The sequence below is a fragment of the Pezoporus flaviventris genome, unplaced genomic scaffold, assembly GCF_033815535.1.
Source record: "Pezoporus flaviventris isolate CSIRO_AGI_PZ_B2104156 unplaced genomic scaffold, CSIRO_AGI_Pfla_v1 ptg000078l, whole genome shotgun sequence".
Taxonomy (NCBI): domain Eukaryota; kingdom Metazoa; phylum Chordata; class Aves; order Psittaciformes; family Psittacidae; genus Pezoporus; species Pezoporus flaviventris.
Window position 1 is genome coordinate 10,851,266 of NW_026892626.1, and position 23,286 is coordinate 10,874,551.

The 23,286-nt window shown below is 40.1% G+C and overlaps 1 protein-coding gene and 1 long non-coding RNA gene across 4 annotated transcripts; both read left to right on the forward strand.

Moving 5' to 3' along the window:
* Positions 1-1,597: 1,597 nt before the first annotated feature.
* Positions 1,598-4,052, forward strand: LOC133279677 (uncharacterized). Its single transcript, XR_009746950.1, has 3 exons — positions 1,598-1,846; positions 1,944-2,069; positions 2,922-4,052. It is a non-coding gene; the product is annotated as an uncharacterized LOC133279677 (long non-coding RNA).
* A 7,797-nt stretch (positions 4,053-11,849) lies between these two features.
* Positions 11,850-23,137, forward strand: LOC133279816 (acyl-coenzyme A synthetase ACSM3, mitochondrial-like). Of its 3 annotated transcripts, XM_061473985.1 has the most exons (13): positions 11,860-12,393; positions 12,628-12,838; positions 14,158-14,365; positions 15,210-15,353; positions 16,210-16,366; positions 17,222-17,301; positions 18,435-18,558; positions 19,308-19,388; positions 19,538-19,639; positions 21,010-21,137; positions 21,245-21,344; positions 21,968-22,087; positions 22,708-23,137. In XM_061473985.1, exons 1-13 carry the CDS (start codon positions 12,193-12,195, stop codon positions 22,792-22,794), a joined length of 1,743 nt encoding a protein of 580 aa, XP_061329969.1. In that variant the 5' UTR covers positions 11,860-12,192; the 3' UTR covers positions 22,795-23,137. The 3 variants fall into 3 exon arrangements, with proteins under 3 accessions (XP_061329970.1, XP_061329971.1, XP_061329969.1); XM_061473986.1 differs by lacking the exons at positions 18,435-18,558; positions 19,308-19,388; positions 19,538-19,639; ... (2 more) ...; positions 21,968-22,087; positions 22,708-23,137 and adding an exon at positions 17,707-17,933 and having other exon boundaries at positions 11,850-12,393; XM_061473987.1 differs by lacking the exons at positions 17,222-17,301; positions 19,308-19,388; positions 19,538-19,639; ... (2 more) ...; positions 21,968-22,087; positions 22,708-23,137 and having other exon boundaries at positions 11,854-12,393; positions 18,435-18,577.
* Positions 23,138-23,286: the final 149 nt, after the last annotated feature.

A 23,286-nucleotide genomic window follows, 5' to 3' on the forward strand; every position in this document is an offset into this window, starting at 1 on the left:
CACGTTGTAGCTCGAGTAAGCTACAACAGCTTACTGAGTAAGAGGTTGAGTAAGGTTTTTTATGACTCAAATGAAGGAAAAGTTATATTTAGTTTTTACTTCTTTGTATTGATGGTGATTGTTGTCCACTCTGCATATCCTTGGACCAGTCACAGTGACCAGCAAGTAAGATTTCAGTACTCTTCTGTTGGGAAGAAATGACGTGGAATTAAAAAGTAGTTTGACTGACTAGACTGGGTATGAATCAAAGGGAGGTCAAGAGCAGAGTTAATTATTACTCACATAAGGACTCTTTAATTAGGTACCATTTTTGTAAGCACTTCACTAAGGCAAACCTTTGTGATGCAGAAACTACTTTTCCAGGTAAGAGATGGCGGTGGGGGAAGGACAGCAACAGAGTACGGTCTTTTAGAGACTGGAGAACTATTTCTACCTGTTGTGCTGTGTGCCAGCCCTTCTGTAGCTCAGATGGTAGAATGCAGTTGTGTGTTTAGAGAAAGGAGAAGAGTCATCCTAGTCTTAGCCCTGGAGGTGTAAGTTACATTAATGTGAAAAAGGATAAGAGAGAGAAACTGGTCACACATCAGCTGCTCTGTATTCAAAGTCAAGTAAGAGGTGGAGGTCTGGAGCTTTACAGTTTTGCAACTTGGGTTGGCAAGAAAATAAATTTGACTTTCTTTTGATTAAAATTGAGATAGCCTATCTTGTTGAATTTGTTTTGTTATAAAGAGCAAAACCTTTTTCTTTAGATTCTGCACAGAAGAGTATGTATCATCAATACACTTTTCAAATAGGAACAGATGAAAAACATCCAATTAATGTTAGTTTCATGCATTTATGTGTGTTCCTGTGTGTATGTATACACACATTCAGATACATACTTAGACAAGCACACACACTTTGCTTTGGCATCTGTGTGTCAAAGCATAAATCTAACAGAGTAACTCTCTTTTGTTCTTTTACAGAATTACAATTGCACTTCTGTACAACCTACCTGGTGAAGATATTGCCCAGCATAATTATAATCAAAAAGGTTACCATATAACCATATATTACCATATATTACCATATAACCAAAAAGGAACATTTCTGTAGGAGTTCTGATAAATGAAAGATAAAACCACTAACCTACTCAGTGCTGAGTTACATTTCTTGCATTATTTATCATTATCTTTGCTCTGAATCCCAGGCATCAATCATCTTTTTCCACCTAACTGCTACAGCAAGGAGTGGGAAGAGTAACATTAAATAATGTTATTTTCTCAAAACATTAACGTGATAGGCCCTATAAATTCTGTCACATATAAACCCATCTTGACTTAGGCTCACAGAAACCCCAGCACTGGAACAGCCGCTCCAGCTGCTTATGTGCCAAAGGGGGTTCCTGTTGGTAGAACAAAACTTAGTGTCTGTTCAGGAGGCACTCAGATACCATACTGATGAACCAAAGGTGCTTCTCTAAAAAAGTAAATGATCCTTAAGGCATCAGTCCAAAGCAAATTGTGGTTTTAGGATCCATTTTTCTCTGAAATATTCCAGTTACAAATGGACACTTTGAGAATGATCTGTTACCACTGAATGACCTGAACAAGCATGACTCCATCCCATAAAAAGTCCTCACTGCAGTCAGAGACCAGTAGAAATCAGAGTATCATAAACCTGGCAACTCTAAGACTGAAGTTCAGTGAGTGAACAGCCTTATTCATCAGACAGATAAAAACTCTTTCCTTGACTACCTAAAAAGCATGTGGAAACATCCATCGCACACCTTTCCTGAATGATTAGGCTCCTCTTCAGCTTTCCATCAATTCCTTTTCATTCCATTCATTCTCTGTTTGCCTCCCAGGTGCTTTACTTTTCAAGTCACTTGAATGTCGCAGGAAATCATCACTCCTTTTATTTGAAGCCTTTTCTTGAGTTTTGTTTCACTTTCTCTGGTTTAGATTTTTATTGACACTGATCACTTCAGGCACTGGGGTGAGGAAGCAGCTGCTGAGGCTAACAGCATCAGAGCTCAACTTAAGGAGACCTGAGCACCAGCGGAATACAAGGGCTGACACAGATGAGAGGTAACAGAGATGGTGGCAAGGTCATGAGGGAGATGTGCGTGGGTGCTGGGACATGGGTTTGCTGAGATGTTAAATCTTTTCTCCTAGATAGTGTTTTTGACCTGCCTTTTGAAAGTATCACTGAATTCCCTCCCACCCTGTGTCACTGCCGTTTTGTGAGGTATCCTTTTCAAAACACATGCAAACCTCTAATGGAGCATTTTAACAGATTTCCACCATTTGGTCATGGATACAGAAGGTCCTGAAAATAAATTGTCTGAGAACAGCTCAGGCTCTTTGGCTCAAATATGGGAAGAATTAAAAGGAACCACAGAACTAGGAGAGTTAAAAGCACCTGTGAGGTGTCTTCTTGAATTTAAACTCTTTCTTTCCTTTTTGATAACAATTAAGCTGAAACCAGTCACCTTTTTAAATCGTTTGTAGGGGGGGAGACTGTAGCACCATTTCTGCAGCCGCTTTGCTCTGACAGTATTGGCATGTTGTCTTTGTGAGGAGAAGGCCCTGCACTGAAGAATGTCACGTTTTCAGCACCTTCCGTGTCAACTAAAGTTTCCCTTATTTAAGGAAGTGTTCTAAAAATGCTTCCCTCTAAGGGTCATGCTGAACAAATCTTACATGCACCCTCATTCCACAAAGGAAGCGTGTTGGGTGTGGGAAGATTGACGCATTTTCCATTTCATGAACTATAGTAAAGGATATTTTGTTGGTTTTGTTTTCCATGGACAACCAGTGAACCAGGTTAACATGAAATCCTATGTGCATTGAAAGTGAAGCCTGACAAACTGAAAGGGAATACAGATTTTGAATCAGATTGTCAAAACTGCTGATTTTTACAGCTGAAGCTGTTAGCAGTCTTGTTCTAGGCACTGTAAAACATTTTGTGAGAAACCAGTCCTACCTCTCTGAAGAATTTACAGTGTGACTGCATAAGGATCAAGAACAAGGTTGGTATCATCACATGTTATCATCTCTATTTTAGAGAGGCAGAGTATCTTTTGCCTGAAGCCACACCAAATGGATATGGCAAAAGTGGGAAGAGAACCAAGAATCCTGTACTTGGAGAGACTCTTTCTCTTGAGCACATCAATAACCTGAGTAAGTTGATTCTTCTTTTTCAGTGAACTTTACTGAACTAAAATATATTGAAATGTGGATGGAGAAAATTTTTGCTGATAACATAAATGTGTTTAAAACATTTTTGAAGTACACATACACGAAAGCATGGTAAGTTCCTCCTTTAGCTAATTGCTGGTGGCCTCAATTTTTTTCCTGCATTCTATTTTGATGGTCTAGTGATTGCTGCAGTCATTGTGAATATGCCTGTTGTCATGCTTAATACTTATTTCCTAGCTCTTAGTTTCTGCTATGGTCTGAAAGTAATTTTAGCAGTCCCACTTTTCATCTTGTGTGTAGGCTGCTTTTACAGTTTTACTATAGATCTATAATTTTCTCTGTAGCAGACTCTTGAGATGAAGAATGGATTTATGTTTAACACACCAGAGTTGGAGGGATGTTAATCTTGTTGCAGTTGCAAACTTTCTTGTGTGACCTTGAATTCTCCCATTCTCTCCTGTGCTGACCTCTGTACTTTTAAACTTACATTTGTAGTTCACTTGAGATCATCTGCTATGCAAACAGCAAGCATTATTCTACAGTTTGGATCCTTATTCAAGGCATTCAATAAAATAAGCATGTGTAAGACATACGTACAGAAGGGACCCATGTTAATCAGTAAGTCTGTGCTGTAGGTAAGTAGAACATCGTCTAGTGACTCTTGTACCTGTCTGGACATACATTTCCACTGTCCTGCTCTTTTTGCATGCATATTTTGCGAACAATTTAGGTGACTCTTTTAAGAAGATTTATTTCTACAAGACTGACAAAGATTTCTGAGAAAACATGCAGGCGTGAGTCACCCACGTTCCACTGTTTTTCACGCAGCAATAGGTTCTTATAGTAAGCTTAGTTATAAGAAATAGCAGTTCTGGGTGGTTTTGAACTGTTTGCATAAGGAGACATTGTATGCTGAAATCAGCTCTTAGCACAGGAGTGAGTATGCTTTGGATGTTGGCTTTGTAAGTGAGCTGATCATCTGATCTATACAACTGATTTAAGACCAGTCATGTCCTTCACCCTATTTTCTAGAAATCCCCTATATCTATATATAAGGAGCAATTTATTGGTGGTTTGTGTTTTTTTTTCAGTAACACCTTCAGCTTTTGTGCCTTGAGCAGGAGATGTTAGTTTTTAAGAGTAACCCATATATTACTGATTAAATGCCATTATCTCAGCACAAATTGTTAGTCACGGGCTGCAGGAATCCTGTGGCTGACCCGGTGCCTCACTGCGTATATAAATGTTTTGCTAGAAAAGGTAAACATTACTTTTTCATAAATGAGAGTGCACTGCACTGCTTGTGTTTGTCCCTAGGTTATCTCTATGTTTATCTAGGAACTGGAAACTTCACTGGAAAGGACAGGAGCAGGCATTCTCAAGAGATCTGGGGAGTCAAACATTTGCAGAAGTCTAGGCCTTTTCCTGAATTATTCTGTTCAGGCGGGAGAAAGTGGCTTTAGCATGTGCTCTGCACCCGTTTTGTTTCCCAAAATATGCTATTAACCAGGTTAAAGGCTTGTAGAACTAGAGCTGTAAGGAGTTTGGAGAGGTTGTTTGTCTGGCCTAAAGCAAGAAATGATACCTAAACCAATCTTGACAGCTATTTGACTAATCTGGCTTTAAATATTGCCATGAGTGGACATACCAGAGCCACCCTAGGCATCATTAGCCTTTGTGATAAATGGTCATCTTTATCTCTGCCTATGATATCTGTAGTGTTTAAATCCATTACACTGCCAGTGAAAATGAATAACAGCATAATACCTGTTTCTATGCAGAAACAGTGAATTTGGTTACATTTAACATGTCTCCTCTCAGTCACAGTATGGGCTGTTGCTGATGTGGGCTGATGCACTGTATCTTATCCCTGGGCTGGAGCATATTGTGGGCTGTTTCTGCCTCTCTGGCCTGGGAAAACCTTAAGCATGAATGGTATTCACCGTACTGTTTGGGAGATCTGAGGACTGTTCTTCCATGGAGAAATATGAGACAATTGCAGAGTCCTGTGAAAACCATTCTGACAACAGAAAATTGGAAGGGTTTACAAAAGCCTTTTGAAGAGAAACAAAACAGAAGATGTGCCTCACTGTGTTCTGATAGTTGTTGCCCCTGGGAAAATCAGAGTAATGCGTAACTTCAACCGGTTACAGTTTGCAAGGGTGTGCAGTAGTACTTTTAGTGTTTGTGGGTTTAAGTGTACAAAGCGTATTTTCCCTGTGATGAAGACATTTGTGAAGTGCTTGCGATTTGGGGGTTTGTTGGTTTTTTTGAAAGCATCAGTATTCTGCAATGAAAGCTAACATAGGAACTTATATTTATCTAATGTACAGTGTAAGGCATAAAACTCTCCCATGCAGGAAACGCTGGTGTAATATCTACCTTCTGCTGGTGGCAAGTGCTCTATATTCCCTGTGCTGATAGGCATTTGTGTGATATTCAGATCAGTTTAACATGGATAGGGAGATGCCACAAACTGCAGCAAAGGACAGTTTCCAATTGAGCATTTAGATGAGGTCCTCCTGGAACATGCAGGACATAATAACTCAGCTGGGCAGGCAGGAGGACTTGTATCTGTATAGAGGGTAGGCACATTGCTGTGTGCTGCTTGCATTGGTTTCAGACATTGTTCCCTGTGCCTTCCCAAAAAAAGTGAAGCTAGAACCTCTTTTTCCTCCCCCTCTTTATGCTGCTCCTTCAGCTACTCTTTTGTTGAATGCAGTTGTTCAACAGAAGTTGACAGAAGAGTGCAGATTTCTGGGTCACTACTTTGTTTCCATGCTGGGTACCTGCCCAGTGTACTTTGCTCAGACACTGAGGGTAGCCTCATGCTGCTTGGCAGAAAGTCAGCATACATTTTTGTAGTAAACCTTGCCTGAAAGAAGGCAGATCTGGGACATTGTGAGGGTGAAACTGAAGGACATTAGGACTTGTGGGCAGAAGACATCAAAGCGAGCCTCTCCAGATAAATACTGTGGGATTGGTAAGTACATAATGGAACACAACAGGGAAAGCGTTGGGATTTTCACATAAAAGATAGGCCTAGGGCAGATCCTAGAGTGCTGAATCATTTTCCATGTTGGTACAGGGCTGTATCAATCCCGCTTTCTGGGAAATATGGGATTCCTTCCCATTCTCTGACTGTGTCTTTGTGTTTGAGAATGGGTCAAGAAGAGAACAGTCTCAGGTACTCCCTTCATTCTGAATTTCTGAAGCTAAGTCCTGACAGGCCCACAGACTTCTGTGTCTCAGGGGAATATTGCTGTGTCTCTCATTATCTAAATTCCCTTAATAGTTCCATATTCACAGAGACTATTTATATAGCCTGTTCTAAGGAGTAGGACACAAAATATTAGGGCTTTATGGTTTCTCTGTGCAGGTGTGTGTGTGTGTCCTGTCTTTAGTCTCTTTCTGTTGTGGCAGTGCAAATGATTACAGAAAATGAACCATCTGGCTCAGCATTGTGGAGACAGGTTTCCTACATCCTGGGGCAATGCCTTGCTGCAGGATAGTTTTTCACTGCCCCAGAGGCTGTTTAGTGGCATGTCTCCAAAGAGAGCCATTGAGATTGAGGTCAGTGATTTCCAGATAATGTGTGTGAGCTATGGAGCTCATCACTTTCATGAGTGATTCTGTAATTCTCCACAGAATCTGTAGATGCCTTTATGGTTTATGGGGGAAAGGCAATCCATGAGTTTTCTGTAAGCTCTTGACCTTGAATCCAAACCACAAGGCAGTGAGAATCACTAGAACAAAGTGTGGCTGGGGAGCAGTGTTTCATTGCTGACTTTTTTAGAAGATGCATGGAATGGAAGAGTGTTTCTCCTTCCCTTCTGATGAAAGCCAGTTGTGAGGATAGTGGGATATGAGAGAAGTCCAAGATTCTGCTCTGAAGTAGGGGGAAGAAATCCTGATTTAGATCTCCTGCATCCTTTGAGTGCCCAAGTCCCTGGGTTAATGTATTTTGAACAATACTTTCTTCATCTCTTCATGAAAATTTTCATATCTTTCCATTCAGTGTTAGGTTGAGATCATGGAGTATGTTGCAATATCTCATTGTTGATCAGCTCTGCCAGTACTAAGGAGCTTTGGCTGCAAACTCTTCTCTCATCTGGATGTTTAGGTTCTGTGCTTTGAATCAGCTCTTACAAAGCTGATAATGGAGCTTGACTGAGGGTTTTCTGCTAAATTATTTTTTCACCAAAATAATGCATCTTCCGAGGGATCAGAACAGTTCACAGGTGCAGACTGGATTTGGCAAATAACTTTAGACCTCCACAACTAAAAAATAAAATCTTGCTAACTTTCAACTCTTTCAGAAGTGTTCAGAAGTCTTAACCATTAAGTTTTATAGATATTTCTAATGTGATTGTTCTGAAAGTTTTCAAAATATTTAAAGTTTTATAACATTATTTCAGGATTAATGAAATGTTTGGTATTTTCCAAGCGTATTTTTTGTTTAGTTATTCTGTTACTGTACATTTAGGTTTTGTTGTTGTAAAAATACAGGTATTTTCAGTTCAGATTGACCTACACTGTTACTACTATTTATTATCATCATCATCCAGGTTTGATAGTGAGGCAAAAGAGCAATTTATGTGCACTTCTGCAAAGTTGGGATATTGCTGCCTTAATTTCAAATATCCCTTCCAGATATGAAATAGATTGGGGTTTTTAGCTTGTACCTGCTCTGATGCCTGTCTCCAAAGGTGTGCTGCTTTGCAAGGTGTTGGTATAATTTAAGGCTGTGTGGATGCGTGCACTGAGCTCAGTGAGTGTGGCACAGTGAAGCAACGTCAAGGTGAAGCAATGGAGACAAAGCTTTTGCTCTCTTATGCACATGAGGAGTTTCTCCTACCAGCAGACTGCTGGAAAATACAGCTCCATGTTTGTGAAGACAGAATTATGCAGTGTCTGAGCTTTTACATGGCTAACATCATGAGAATGTATCTTTTGGCTTTTGCTTTTGTGATATGCTTTCTGTAAGGTTCAGATCTTCTAACAAAGTGAGTTACTTGAAAGCACCTACTACTTTCCTCCCCATGAGGAATGAACATGAACTTAATAGAAAAAACAAAAAACTGGCCTCCACCTTATCAAGTGCTAATTTCAGCTAAAAAGTCCAACATAACGCAATTAGAGACACCAGAATATTGGAAAAGACACTCCCTGAAGCCCAGACTCTCACAGAGGAGACATGCCAGCTAGCAAAAACCTTACACAAAGCACTAATGAAAATGTAAGAGGGAGAAAAGCCTTCTTTTATTGGTGTTTTTTTTTTTAATACCCATCACTGCTGGGAAACACATACTTGCAAAATCAGGCAGTGGAAGCAAGAGAGTGCCAACTCAGTACTGTATGCGTGGACCCGTCTTACTCACAGTATCCATCTTACATAGCAGACTGGTATTTACCCACCCCAAAAGGGAATAAATTACTGTAGTTATGGTCAGAAATAGAGACATGGAGACAAAAAAAAAGAAGCAAGGACTGCTGGGGGACAAAGCAATGGTAAAGCAAGCATACCAAAGTGCCACAGCATCAGTCATGCTCTGCACAGCCATCAGTGTCAGAGACAGCAGAAACTGATACTCAGGGCTGCTCCTCTGCTGAATATTTGGATGTCTGTTGCATTTATAGAGCTATCTGATTATGGATCTTTTTCAGAGCATGCTGTAGTCAGGGAAAAACTCACATTGCTTTGCATGTGTAATTTTAATGTCTATGTTTCTTCAGTGCCTTGTCTGTGAGGCTCCGAGCTCTGCTAAGGATGGAAAGTGGCAAGTTGTAGCTCAAGTAAGGTATTACTTTGTGGGTTAAACCAGAGATTTTGCCACTGGTTTTCAGCAATAGCATGATTTCATGCAGCTAATACCTGTAGAGTAAGCTGAAGGCGCTAAATGTTCTTTTCATTCTTAGATAGATATTTCATTCTTAGGATAGTCATCAGCTGGTCTGTGAACTATGAGGCCTCCCTGGCTGTTTTTTCAGAACATTTTAAGAAGTATCTTACAAAAAATATTGAGGCACCATTTACTAAGAAATAGTTATTTCCAGTGCCAGTCTGTAATTGTAGCAGAAACCCTTTCTTTAACCCTTAAACTGTGCTGAAATTTGTGAACTGTACACCCAAAGCAGTAGCCTCTCAAGGAGGGTCCAGGTATTCTGGTGGTGGTTTTGTTGGCACAGACAAGGACAGGTGGGTCTGGATTAGTAGAACCAAACTGATAGTTGAAGAAATTGCCTCCAGTAATGACTCTTGCTTTCTCTTCTGGAGCAGTTAAGTGTTGCTTTGTTCCTTCATGCCCTTAGGCTAAAGGATGGAGTGTTCCTAATGGTGTTTGATGTGGTAGCCCCATTTATTGGGGGTGAAGGATGTTGCATGGCATATAGCTTCAATTTAAGTTGTTTTCATGTCTGGTATGAGTGGGGTTGGGCCTCAAGTGAACTCTTTCCTCTCAATCTCAAAGGCTGTAATGTACCTTGAGATGTGTCCTATGAGCACTTGCAGAGGGTGCATAATGAAATCAGAGGGAGCTGTATATTCAGGCTGCTTGCAAGATAAGATCACACGTAAATATAGATGCAGTAATCAGGTACTAAACAAAAGGGCAGAAAGATAAGTCTCCTGTTTGACTTTGTGGTCTTTTTCTCTTCCTAATAGGCTCCTTTCCAAAGATGCCTTCCAAGTAACATTCTAGGACTGTTAAAAAGCATCTTCTGGAAGTACAGGGAAAGCCTGACAAGGCTTCTTACCTGAACAGGCTTCTTACCTGACAAGGCTTCTTACCTGAACAGGCTGTGTTGTAAGCTCAGAAAACAGCCTGAAGCTCCCAGAGCATCAGTAGGATGACAAAACCATTTGCTTAGAAAGCTCATTTTCCTCTTTCTGCCACTAAAACAAGTAACAGTCAACACAAAGGCCTTTTGGAAATCTCCTACTAGGAAATGGGCGCTATTTTTGATAGGACTTCTAACCAATATGTCCTGGAAGGAAACTGCAGTTTCCGTCATATTTGCAGTGAGGAAAGGAGTGGGATTAAGCAGAGCTGAACAGAAAATTGAAACTGATGGAATACAGTGTTTTGGTTTGGGCATACAGCAGATTAGGTCACATTTCTGCACATTTCTTTATCAGTGCTGACTAGTTCTGGCTCCTTCGTTGTGTGCTTTACAGTTTTTGAGAGGTATATGGAAAATCTGACTTTTGCAGAAGTCACAGGCTGGTCAGCAGGAAACGCTGAATGCAGAGTAAGTACAATTCTTGGGCCTTCTGGTCAGTTACTGCCCACACCCTGGAAATTGTTGTACGATCGAGAGCCATTGACAAATGCCTCACATGTGAGCACCTTCTATTTGCATTTCTGTTTTGCCTCACAAATACAGTGATTTTAGAGTGGTGACACTGTTATTTATTGGCATTTGTCGTGGTTTAAACCCAGTCAGGTAATTCGTTCGCTCACTTCCCCCCCCCCCTTTCTTGCCCTCCCCCTGCTCTCGGAGGGACGGAGAGGAGAATCAAAAGAATGCAACTCCCACGGGTTGAGATAAGAACAGTTTAGTAGCTAAGGTATAACACAAATCACTACTGCTACCACCAATGATAATAATGATAAAGGAAATAACAAGGGAACAGAATACAACACCTCACCACCCACTGACCGATAACTCGCCCCCCAAGCCCGACCAAGCTCCGACCGATACCTCCTCCAACCCTGCAGTCTCCCAGCCCTTCCGGCTAACTCCCAGTTACATCCTGGGCATGATGTGCTGTGGTATGGAATACCTCTTTGGTCAGTTTGGGTCAGGTGTCCTGTCTCTGCTTCCTCCCAGCTTCCCCTCCTCCCTGGCAGAGCATGAGGCTCACAAAGTCCTTGGCCAAACCAAAACATCTCTATCAGCTCTGTTCCCGAGCCGAAAGTCAAAACACTGCACTGCACCAGCTACCAAGGAGGAGAAACATGACTGCTACTGCTGAACCCAGGACAGCATTAAACACTTTAACCTGTTACGAGACCTACACTTGCAATACATAATGAAAGTAACTGTGCAGTATCCCTGTTAGAAAGCTTTGTGCTATTAAATAAGGAGAAGGTAATGCCACAGAAGGGTTTAAAAGCATCAAGAAATTGGTTATACTCAAAACAAGTTTGTCAGAAGATTCTTCATTTGTGAGTAAAGATCCAGTTTTATTGACTTACAAGGCTGGGCTTTAAATAAGTGCAGTATCATCAATTTTGTCTCTTCCACAGGTACCTGTATGGTGTGTAGGAAAGACTAGGAGGAACTGGAAATGCTGGAATTTTCTTTGCACATTTGTTTTACAACATCTATTGTTTTCCAAGTTGCACACTTCAGCTGAATTGCAAAGCAAATGGAAATCTTTGACATTTCACCTTTCATTGACTACTGTTTATTTTGTGTTTATTCCATGCCTCAAATGAAAATAGAACTCACAAGGAAATAAATTAGATTCGTTAGTTTTATTGTTGTCTAAGTTCAGTGTGAATCGCCACCTAGTGTATATTTAAGACACTGCATAATTACAGAGATTTTTAAATCAAGGTCGTAAAATGTCCTCAGAACACTTTCTATAGCTAGTGGCATTTTATTTCTGTATGCAGGCAAAATAAAATCTGAAATCTACAGGAATCAAGAGATAGATATTCAGAAAAGGACTGGCAGGTGAAAGTTCAGAGATATGAGATTCATTCATCAGCTGGCCAAGTAGAGAGCAAAGATTAAAATGACAAAAACAGCGCAAGATTTCTTTGCCAGAAACAGAGAAACACTTATTTTACAAATCACATAAAATAATGGGGAAAAATGAGGACAGACACAACCAACCTATTTATTGAAGCTGGCTTGCATTAATTTGTCCAGCACCACAAGATAGGCAGCATCCAATACATGGCTGATTTTAAATGTGTTTTCTTTCATTTCAGATGACCGATTCCTGCAGGTGTGCATCTGATTTTTTAACCCACTGTCTGATAAAACATCATTGATCATGAGGACATTTATTAAATCATGGATTCCTCAGTGTTTGCAGATTCTTGGGTCACCTTGCAGGTTATTCCATGGATGCAACAGGCTTTTTACATCTCAGATTATTTCTTATTATGACTCTATAAACCAGTGTAAAAAGGAACTGCCGGAATATTTCAACTTTGCAAGTGATGTCTTAGATGAGTGGTCACGACTGGAAAAGGTAATATTTTTCTTTTACTTCATAGACATTGGAACAAATCTTAGATGATACAAATCAATTTTCCTGATTGATACTGGGTAGTATAAGCTGCAGAGTAGAATGCACTGCTTTATTTTTCTGCGTCAGAAATATGAGTGTCATTTTAAGACACTAGTTGCCAGGGTGAATTGGTTATCTGGAGTTATTTTGGATAGAAATGAAACATTTTAAGGTTTGTCTTTTGTTGCATTCTAGGTTGGAAGACGAACAGCAAATCCAGCTTTTTGGTGGGTAAATGATGAGGGAGAAGAGGTAAAGTGGAGCTTTGAAGAGCTGGGATTTCTTTCTAGGAAAGCAGCTAATATACTTTCTGAGGCATGTGGTTTGCAGAGAGGAGACAGAGTTATAGTAGTGCTGCCTCGTGTTCCTGAATGGTGGCTACTGTATGTAGCCTGTATGCGAACAGGTGAGTGAGTTTACTGATCTCTTGGATGCAGAAAAAAATAAATAGAAGATATGAAAAGTACACTAAATTAAATTGGGAAAAAAAATGTAAGCAGGAATATGCTGCTGTGCCCTGTACAGTTCAGCTTTTGCATAGAGGGAGAATTGGCAGCACCCACACAGGAACCAAAGCAACACTGTACTAGGTGCTGAGCAGACATGGTCCAGTCAAACGCCTTCTTAGTTGAAGCCATTGAAGGTTGAATGGTTATAAACTAAGGCCACGTTTAACCAGATACTTTGTCAGTATGAACAGTTTTAATGCAGTAAGATGTGTGACCAGACTGGTTAAGAATTCATCACAATATCTTTTTGCTCAGCTATTACAGTTTTGCAAATTCTTTCACAGAATTTAACCCATTGCATTTTTAGAGCGCTAAGCATTCATAATAGAACAATTTAGCATCAACAGGGACATAATCAAGTATTTTTGTCCCACTTATAAGCTCTGTGATTTTGGTGGGTTGTAAATGTGGTTAAGGCTCAGAGAATCCAGTTCTATCTTATCCAAGATTTTTTTGGAATATGATGTGGGAGTAGCATTCAGTATCTCAGTGTCTCCATTTCCCAGTTGTAAAATTTGGTAGACATCACTGAAGGTGCATGAAGACTGTAATCAGTATAGGTCAAGTCTGTTGAAATCCTTGGGAAAAGGAGGATATAGAAAGCACTAAAGGGCATAGAAGTGCACTAAACTGACATTCAACCACTCTCAATGTGATTTCAGTCACATTGTAGTCAGTATCCAAACTCAGGTTTGTTCACATTACAAAATGAGTCCAAGCTTGAGGGATTTGTTGACTGAGCAGCGTATGTAAGCTGCCTGACTCAATCCGTTTATCCCATATCAAGACGTATTAATTCCTTATTGAAATGAATAATGGCTTTATTCCAGATGTAAATATAATCCATATGCTGGTCGTCTTCATGTACTTAATAAAGGGGATGATAACACTTCCTTCCTGAGTTATAAATCATGAAGGAAATGCTCAAAACCACTCTAAATCTACATCTTACTCATGATATAGATAACTTTAATATGGATGACACAAAACTTAACATCAGTGCTTCAGGGTTTGAAGGTCTTTTAGAGCCAGATAATTCCAGGTCATTTCTAGGGCACAAATTTACCCAAGCTCTGCCTACAAACATGAATTATACTTGAGTCCCATTTCTCAGAGAATAAGAAATAGCTCAGCTTTTCTGTGTCTGGGGTCATGTCCTGTGAATGTAATAAAGAGAAATGGTCAATTTTCTAAATTGCTTGTTGTTTTTTTCCAGGAATTGTCTTCATTTCAGGAACATCTCAATTAACAGCCAAAGACATCTTATACCGACTCCAGACTTCAAAGGCCAAGTGCATCATTACCAATGACACACTGGCACCTGCAGTGGAATCGGTCATACCTGACTGCCAGTTTCTGAAAAGCAAACTAATTGTAGCCAAAGGGAGCAGAGATGGGTGGCTGAACCTCAAAGAACTCTTTGCGTGAGTATCTAGCCGTTACACCATCACCCCTGTGAGGTGAGAAGCTGTATCAGGTGACATTGCTGAATTTTTTAATTAATTTCCAGAATGCAAATGAAATACAATTTTGCACCCCTCTGCCAACTTGCTGTAATCACTGCATTAGGTACAAAACCCCCCAACACACTTCTTGGGAGCTATGTTCAGATCTTTCTGCTGCTTTTTATTCAGCAGCCTGACAGTTTGTAAAAGCTCTTTGCTTCTACTGGGATCACAGGATAAGCACGCAGAATACTAATCTTGCAGTTGTTTCACACTTGTCTTCTAGAGCCCAGTCTAATGCCACTTGAATTCAATGAGAAGATGCCCATTGCCAGCTCTTAGAGCTCAGCTAACCTGGGATCAGTTATTTCTTCCCTTTGCTATGTTGGTAGCCCAGACAATCTGAATTACTCATCAGTCTCTTGAACATAAATGGTATAGTACATGTCTAGGACCTGGCATGATAGACTGAAGTTGGCCCCCATTGTCTTCATATTGTGAGACAATATGTGTTGAGATAGAAGTTGGTTTTGTTCTGTAACAAGCACCCTGAGTGCCCTTGCGAAATAGTTGTAAACAAAGTCACTGGAATATGCTGTAGATACTCATATCTTGAAAGTTACAGCACACAGAGCACACTTGTGACTAGCAAAATGTGCTCTCTAACTCTTACCTATGGTGTCTGATGCAACTATTTATTTAGTGAGATGTATGACTGTATAGTCAGGGGCTGTTTTCCTGTTTATTTCGTAAGCCCTGAGAAGTACTGCTTCCTTCGTGAAAAACTACATACAGTAACTGTCATATACTGTTTCTTCTGAAGGGTGGCATCTGCTGACCATAAATGTGTGAAGACAAGGAGTCAAGACCCAATGATAATTGGTTTTACTAGTGGAAGTACAGGCTTTCCAAAAATGGTGGTGCAGTCCCACAGCAGTTACGGCATTGGATTTGCAACCAGTGGCAGGTAAACCTTGCAATTGCTCCCAGTGTCCTGGTTAAGTGACATGATCACAGTTAAATTTAAAATGTGACTGTAAAAACTCCAGTAAATGTAGGCATTTCATAAGTGTAAGTTCTTGCTTCTTCTTCACCTTTCCCCTCTCACAGTGAATCCTTATTATAAAAAGCTTCTTGAAGACTCAGTAGACAGCATCAAATGCAGTGTTCCAGCGCTCAGAGGACTGACTGTGGAGCAGCAATAAGGGCAGCGTCCTTGTAGCAAAACCAGATAAAGTGCTTTGGTATTGTGTAAACCTTCCTTGAGAATGAAAGCAACCTTGGGCCATAGCGTTATACCTTAAAAGTTACAGTTTATTCTGAATCTCTGTTTTGGTACTGATTTGCTTTCATTTAACATCTTTTGTTTATGCTTTGAAGGAGTGAGAAATTTCATTAAAATCAAAGGATACATTTTCCAAGGAACACTGAGGTGGAACTTGATGATATATAATCCATAGAAGTAATACGATTAGTTTCATAGAGAAATAAAATGTGATTTAGCTGATGTCACTAATCCACAAGGTGGGGAAGGCCTACTCCAAGTGATCTGTTTGGTTTTTCATATAGATCCAGATTGTGCAACTCAAGCCAAGGATGTTCTGCACTGTTCAGAAGGAAAACAAATGCTGGAAATGTTAAACAGGAGGGAGTGATGGGAAATAAGAGAGTGTTTAAGATATTTCTACTCTTAGAAACTTTCTAAGAAGCCCTACTTGCTGACATAACATCTTCTAACGCAAGCCTCTTGCTCTTTAATTATGCTATGCCTGAGCCTTTCACACTCTATGAAGCATTTTTTTTTCTCTCTGTTTTATCACCAGGTACTGGATGAACTTGACTCCTTCAGATATAATGTGGAATACTTCTGATACTGGCTGGGTAAAATCAGCTTGGAGCAGTGTTTTTGCACCATGGATCTGTGGATCCTGCGTCTTTGTACACAATATGCCACAGTTTAAACCAGAAGTTATTGCACAAGTAAGTGTAACATTTATAACTGAGTTTTATTTCCATTTTGCATAACAGAAGCAAAGCCCATACAGAGCATGGGTACCCACTGTTCTGTAGCAGAAGGGATAATAATTCCCACATCCCAGGCAATCATCCCCCCTTTTGGTGTCCAGAAACCTGAAGGAACATGTGTTTTCCATCCTGGTTAGGCCAAGTGACATGGCTACAGGGTAGAGGGGATGTGGTGAAAGATGCAGGATAAAAAGAACTCAGGATCCCTGCTGTCTTGTCCCATATTTAGCCAAAGTTCACTTCAAGTACAGACTTAAGCTGCTTTGAGTTCAGGATGAGCGTAGGCCAGTGATCAGAGTATGGCATAAATGTGAATCAGGGCCTTCTTATCCTGAATTTTCAGTGAGTTGCCAAAATGCCTGTTCCTCCACCCTGCCGTTTCACAAAACCAGTTAGCTGGCCTGTATGCCCCAATGTTGGTCTCTTGTGTGGAGAGGAGACCCAGACCTCCCAAGAATAAAATTGGAAAAGCTTTGATCTAGTTCACTGTTGTCACTTAGTCTTCAGCCTAGGGCACAGTTGCCTGAGAAGCAGAAAACGATCTTAACTGGAGCTACTGCTTTCAGTGATGTTCGTTTGCATAAGAATGGTATTTGCGAGAGCAGTGGGACTGACAGGTACAGCCACTCCACAGTCAGGATTCAGTCACTAATGCATAGGTGTTCTCTGTGTCGAATGTATGTTGCATTTTTATAGTTTTCATTTTGCAGACATTTGCAGACATAACTTGTGTTAATCACCTTCACATTTGCAGGATCAGACCCAACATTGCATTCTCTTTTCAGCAAAATAACTTTCTGTGTTTCCTAGACTCTCTCAAGATACCCCATCACTACCTTTTGTACTGTTCCCACTGCCTACAGCATGCTGGTCCAACATGATCTGAGCAGGTACATCTGAGCATCTGTCCATTCCAGGGGGAGTAGAGAGAGACTGGGATACAATACTGTGACAGCTGTAGCTGTTTAGTTCCTTATGTTGCTTATTTTTATTTTTTTCTATTAAAAGAAATATAATTGAAATTGCTCTAGAAAATTCTCAGTGTCTTATTTGATCTAGAATGTTGGCATGTAACTCAGCTGTCCACAAATATCTGATGAGCTTCCTCAGACTTCTCCTTTCTTGTTAGCTCTTCCAGGAGAACACCTTTCCTCCCTCTTCTTCCAGAAAAAAAAATAAAAAACCAGCTACTTCTGTAGACTTAAATTATAGGTTTAAACTAACAATAGTTCATGTGGCTTTAAACTAACATAGTACAGCAAACTGTTCTCACTTGCTAACGCAGAGAGGGAAAGGAATGTTTGGCTGATGGGAAAAGCATCATCATGGGACTGATAACAACTAAGGAGACCCAAGGATGCTAGCCTTCAAGATAGCAGAGTGGTGCCCAATGTGGGGTGAGACTGGAACAGAACAGAAGCAAGGACATACCAGCTGCTTGGTAGTAGGACCTTGTGAGCATGTGCAAGCACTGAAGTCATTCAGTGAACACAGTGAGGAAGACTATCAGTGACCACCAGAGACCCCCTACTCAGCAAGATAATAAGAATACATAATTAGAATGCAAATATTATAATTAGTTCATGGAAATATCATGAATATGCAAGCTATTTCCTTGAAAAGCTGTAAATATGCATGAGTGTGCTAAATATGTAACTGTTGCCAACAAGTAATGGGCGTGCTCACCTTTGCAACACTATTCACATGTGCACCCAGCACTGCAATAAAGAATGCCTGCCTGCTGAAACTCCAAATTGAGTCTTAGAGAGTTTCTCTGTCCAACTTTCATGGTAACACTTCCAGTGACACAGATGTAAACCCCATTGTCCTTAGTGGTAACATGAGCAATCTACGAGTTCAATCCAGATCTGTGTAGCGGGATGATTATTGTAATTTCCAAAGTAGCTTTTGAAGTTTTAAGCATACTAGCTCTGAAAGTTGAGGGAGGCTCTTCAGTTAAGACCATTCACTGCTCTTTTCAGGAGTTTAAGAAATAAATATTTAATTTGCTACTTCTTTCAAGGTATAAGTTCATGAGTCTGAAACACTGTGTAACTGGAGGGGAACCGCTCAATCCTGAAGTGATGGCGAAGTGGAAAATCCAGACAGGGGTGGATATCCATGAAGGTTATGGCCAGACAGAAACCGTATGTTTGCATTAATTCTTGCAGTATGCCTTTTCAAAGGTAACAATACCAGAGGCACATTGTGCTTGATAAATCAATGGAAAAGGTGAGAATCATTTAAATGAATTATAGGCAATATATAATTATGCTTATATAGTTCCAAAATCAACTAGCAGCATGTTTTAATGTTTATAGGAAGTACTGTGACTGTGGAGTTCAGCCCTCTGCAAAATCCGTGCCAGAGATTATCTCAAAGAACGTGTAGTAGATCCCTTCCATCACCTTTACTTAAAAGGCAGAACTAAAAAGAAATAAAATAAATAATTTGCTCTGGGTATCAATTTGGCCTGTGTGAGGTTTTAATGAAAAATATTAAATCAGTTCACATCCAGACTTCTCTGCAAGTGAATATTAACGAAGCTATTAAGAGTCAGATTTCAGGCATTCTCTCTCTCCTCTTACCCTTGGTATAGTCCCAAATTAATTGTCCCATTAGTGAAATAGAATCTGTAATAATTTCACATCTGCTGTCTTGCAAAATCAAGTGTTTTCAGAAGAACCCAGTGGCTCAGACTGAGCACAGCCAACCTCATTCCACAAGGCTGAACTAGAATGCCTCTCAAACCTCTCTGATGTGCTTGAGTACCACAGTGCGTTAGTCCTGATTCAGCCCTTGTCCCGACAAAGTCATGAAGAGGTGTCATGCCTAACGGAAACAATAATAAAGTCTACAAGATGCTGCACAAATGAAAAATAAAATCTATTTGCAGGTGACAATTTGTGCCAATATGAAAGGGATGAAAATTAAACCTGGCTCTTTGGGAAAACCTGTTCCCCCTTATGATGTGCAGGTATGTTGATACATCTCCTCTGAGCTCAGCTGCGGTTGTGGGTACAAGAGTAAGGGAACACTGTCTGTGTCCCTTCTCTGCCCTGCACTGTGCTGTAGCAGATATTTAATTGAGCTAATCAAAGCTGTAATGATGTGTCCTTTCTGCAGATCATAGATGACCATGGGGATGTTCTGCCTGCAGGAGAAGAAGGCAACATTGCTGTCCGTGTTAAACCAACGCGACCATTCTGCATGTTCTCTGAGTACTTGGTAAGTCTTGGTCTGTGCCTTCCAAGAAGCTGAAGAGAGATCCAGGGCAAAGTTCTGACTTATTCAAGAAGCAGAATTTCATCTAGGATCTTCACAAAGTCTCCCTAGGCTGCTTGAGGACTTTGGGCCTGATCAGTACATTGTTCTGATAATCCTGGAACAGACTGGCAGAGCATAACTTCAAGATGCAATATAAACCAGGTGCTACCTTGTTCCAGACCTGTACCTCGTAGTTGGCACAAACTTCACATTCAATGCATCACTCCCTTCCATTCTACTCCCATCCTTGGCTAAGGATTAATGAAGGAAGCTCATAAAGGCTACTGTAATACATCAAAAGTTCAGGAAGACTTTCCAAAGAGCACAAGTATGTTATGACCTCATATCACTGTCAGAGGTATCAATAGATTTCTCTCTTACATCTTTAAAAGTTACCACCATGCACGTATATCTGGTGTCAGAGAAACCCTTTGACAGTGATGATCCCATGGGTTTGTGGTAGTGGCATATGTAATCTAACATCACTATTCAAATGGGAATGCTCTACCCACTGCAACCAGAACAGGTTTAACAGAATTCAGAAAAATGGCCATCTTGGTTCAGATCAAAGGTCCATCTAAGGTAGTATTCAGTCTGCGATGGTGCTGAGTTGTAGTATGTACTTAAGAAAACACTAGAATCAGGAAGATACAAAGATACTCTTCACTGCATTTGAACTATAATGTGTATGCTTTGGGAACCTGTCTATGTGTTTAAACCTCCTCTGAAACCCCATAAGATTTGGATATTTTTAGCATCCTCAAACAACAACTGCCACAGAGTAATTACTATGTGATAAAAAGCTCCTTTTGGTTCAGTACTATTATTTCAACTTTTCATTTTGTCTTCTGTCGTCAAGGTGTTTTTCCTGTGTAATCTGCACCTGATAGATCAGTTTCGATAGTGAAGTTTTTCCTGTAGGTCACCTCATTTGTGTTTTGATCTTGAAGGCTGGGGGGTAAACAGTTTCCACTGACAGGAGGTTATTGTGGCAACCCCCTGCAGTGATAAATTATTTCCCTGAAGACAGTAGGTTATTCAGTTTAGTAATTTGCTGTGATGGATGAGCATTTTGATTTAACACAGCCTTTTTTCCCTAGAACATGAAACCATATCTACACAAATGATGTTTTCCACCTCTCACAAGTTTCCACCACAAAATTGCTGTTTTTCTTAATTGAAGACATAAAATAATACTTACGTTGAGAACAACTTAAAAATTGTCGTGATCGTTTTTAGCATCACTGCAAATAAATGCATTATATTTCATTACATATATTACCTTTCACTAACAATCAGATACATTTTTTTACATGTTTGATTGTTGTCAGGATAATCCAGAGAAAACTGCTGCCTCTGTGCGTGGAAATTTTTATGTCACTGGGGACAGAGGGATTATGTGTGAAGAAGGATATGTCTGGTTTGTTGGAAGAGCTGATGATATAATTAATTCTTCTGGGTAAGTCAGTTGCTATTAGCAGTGCTCATTTGTCTGTTAGAAGTCCATCTGAAACACCAGTTGAGTGGCTGCCTTGCTGCAGCTGTCATGTCTGCTTTTTCTCCCAGGTATCGCATTGGCCCATTTGAAGTTGAAAGTGCATTAATGCAGCACCCTGCAGTCTCAGAGGTAGCTGTTGTCAGCAGTCCTGATCCAGTTCGAGGGGAGGTAAATAGAAAAAAAGAAGATATAGAAAGAAATACACTTTATTCTGAGCATCAAGTTCCTTGTGTGTACTAGGCTGCTTTGGAATTAAGATGTTGCTAATTTATAAGATTAAAATCAGTCAAAAAAACTTTAAACCCATACCTTGACAAATCTTAGAATTTCATTATTATTTCCTTGTTTGCAGGGTTTTATTTGGGGAAAGAAAAGTTTGCCTCTTAAGACTTAGTTTGGCATCTTTTTGTCTAAGAACTAGGATTCAGATTATTTCTCTTTTTGTCACTAAGCACCTGGTAGCAATTATATGCAGAGTATGTAATTTTTCTTTATGTTTCAAAGTTGACAATATAGAAGCTTTGAGCTCCAGGGTGAGATTTTCAGCTGGTTATTTTTTTTGTTGTTCTACAACTTTCTGAAAGTTTAGTAGTGTATAAAGTGGAAAAAATAGCTGCAGAGTATTTCCTTCATAATATTGCATTCTGTAATAAACAGCCAATGAAAAGAGAAATTAGAGAAAAAGCTCAAATTTTTGCATTCTGAATTTTGATACTCAGTTCTGGCAAGAAATATATCCCTTTATTCCCATGTCTGGAAGGTAATGGGGTCCCTTAACTTTTGTGGTACAGGTAGTCAAAGCCTTCATTGTTTTAGCTCCTGCTTATGTGTCACACGATCCAGAAAAATTAACTCATGAGCTTCAGCAGTATGTCAAGAAGGTGACTGCACCTTACAAGTATCCGAGGAAGGTAAGTACACCACAGAAAGACAGGTCTTCTAATGGCATCAGACATTGAACAGTCTTTGTCCTGCTTTGGCTTCTTTTCAGCTGCGTTCTGACAAACACCCCAAGCATAGTTAAATAAAATTAAGTAAATTACAGGATCTGTTGCAGCTGTGGCCTTGGGTTCACTGTATGTGCTGGAAAGAACCCGTAGGGAGGAAATGGTAGTGTAAATTGCTTTTATCAGAGTCCTTTCATAAAATACTGAGGTTTTCATAGCAACTCAAGGGCAAGACATTCAGCTCTTACAAATTCCGCCCTGGAGCTCTGTTCAGACTCTCACCCAAAGCAAAGGGGAAATTCCTGCTGGCATCAGATGGGTTGGAATCCATCCCTTATAACCAGAAAAAACATCAGTAACTCCCTGTCCTGACAGCTGAAGCACTTACCTCTTCAGGACTGTGTCCCTGCAAATACTGCCTGTGCAGTCAGACAAGATGTGTGGTAAGGAGTTTCATCATCCCAGCCCCAAGTTGTGCAGCTTCCCATCTTTTTACTCCAGCCATAATTAAAGTGTCCCTTTCTTGCACCCAGGAGTTTAATCAGAATGTTATTTCACTAAAAGTGAGCATTTTTGCCCTTCAGGTGGAATTTGTTCAGGATCTGCCAAAGACGGCTACTGGGAAAATCAAGAGAAAGGTTCTAAGGAACAAAGAGTGGGGAAGAGTCTAATGTGATCTGGAAACTGAGGAGAGAAGATTCCCATCATCTGTACCAGCCATAGTGCATCACACTTGGCATGTGGTCATGACCCAGAGCACTAGGAGAACTTAGGAAAAAACAAGCCATAGGAAAAAAAGGGGGAAGTAACACTCACATGGCTTGAGAATGCCATCGGCCTACAGATTTCCAGGAGACAGAAGGTGAAAGTAATTAAGAATGAGGACTAGGAGAGAAAAAGATGATTACAAAGGTTTAATTATTTTACTAGAATTAGTATGAAAAGTTTCCTTAAAAAAAGTGTAATGACAATATTTTAATAATGTTTACAAATAAATGAGAAATTAATAAAAATCGTCTTTCTCCTGTAGTGGGTATCAGCAGTGAAGTGATATTCTCTCTTTAAAACCTACCACTGTAACATTCCCAGTTTCTTTCTGTCTGGAAGGAAAAAGACATGCTCTTTAATACCTTCTTCTTGATGAATTTGTGATCTACTTAAGT

Bases quoted from the DNA above. Each gene is read 5' to 3' on its own strand.
- LOC133279816 (XM_061473985.1), top strand. From the start codon at position 12,193: ATGAGGACATTTATTAAATCATGGATTCCTCAGTGTTTGCAGATTCTT. The intron at 15,354-16,209 runs GTAAACCTTGCA...TTTTATCACCAG, and splicing joins GGATTTGCAACCAGTGGCAG to GTACTGGATGAACTTGACTC. The intron at 19,640-21,009 runs GTAAGTCTTGGT...GATTGTTGTCAG, and splicing joins GCATGTTCTCTGAGTACTTG to GATAATCCAGAGAAAACTGC.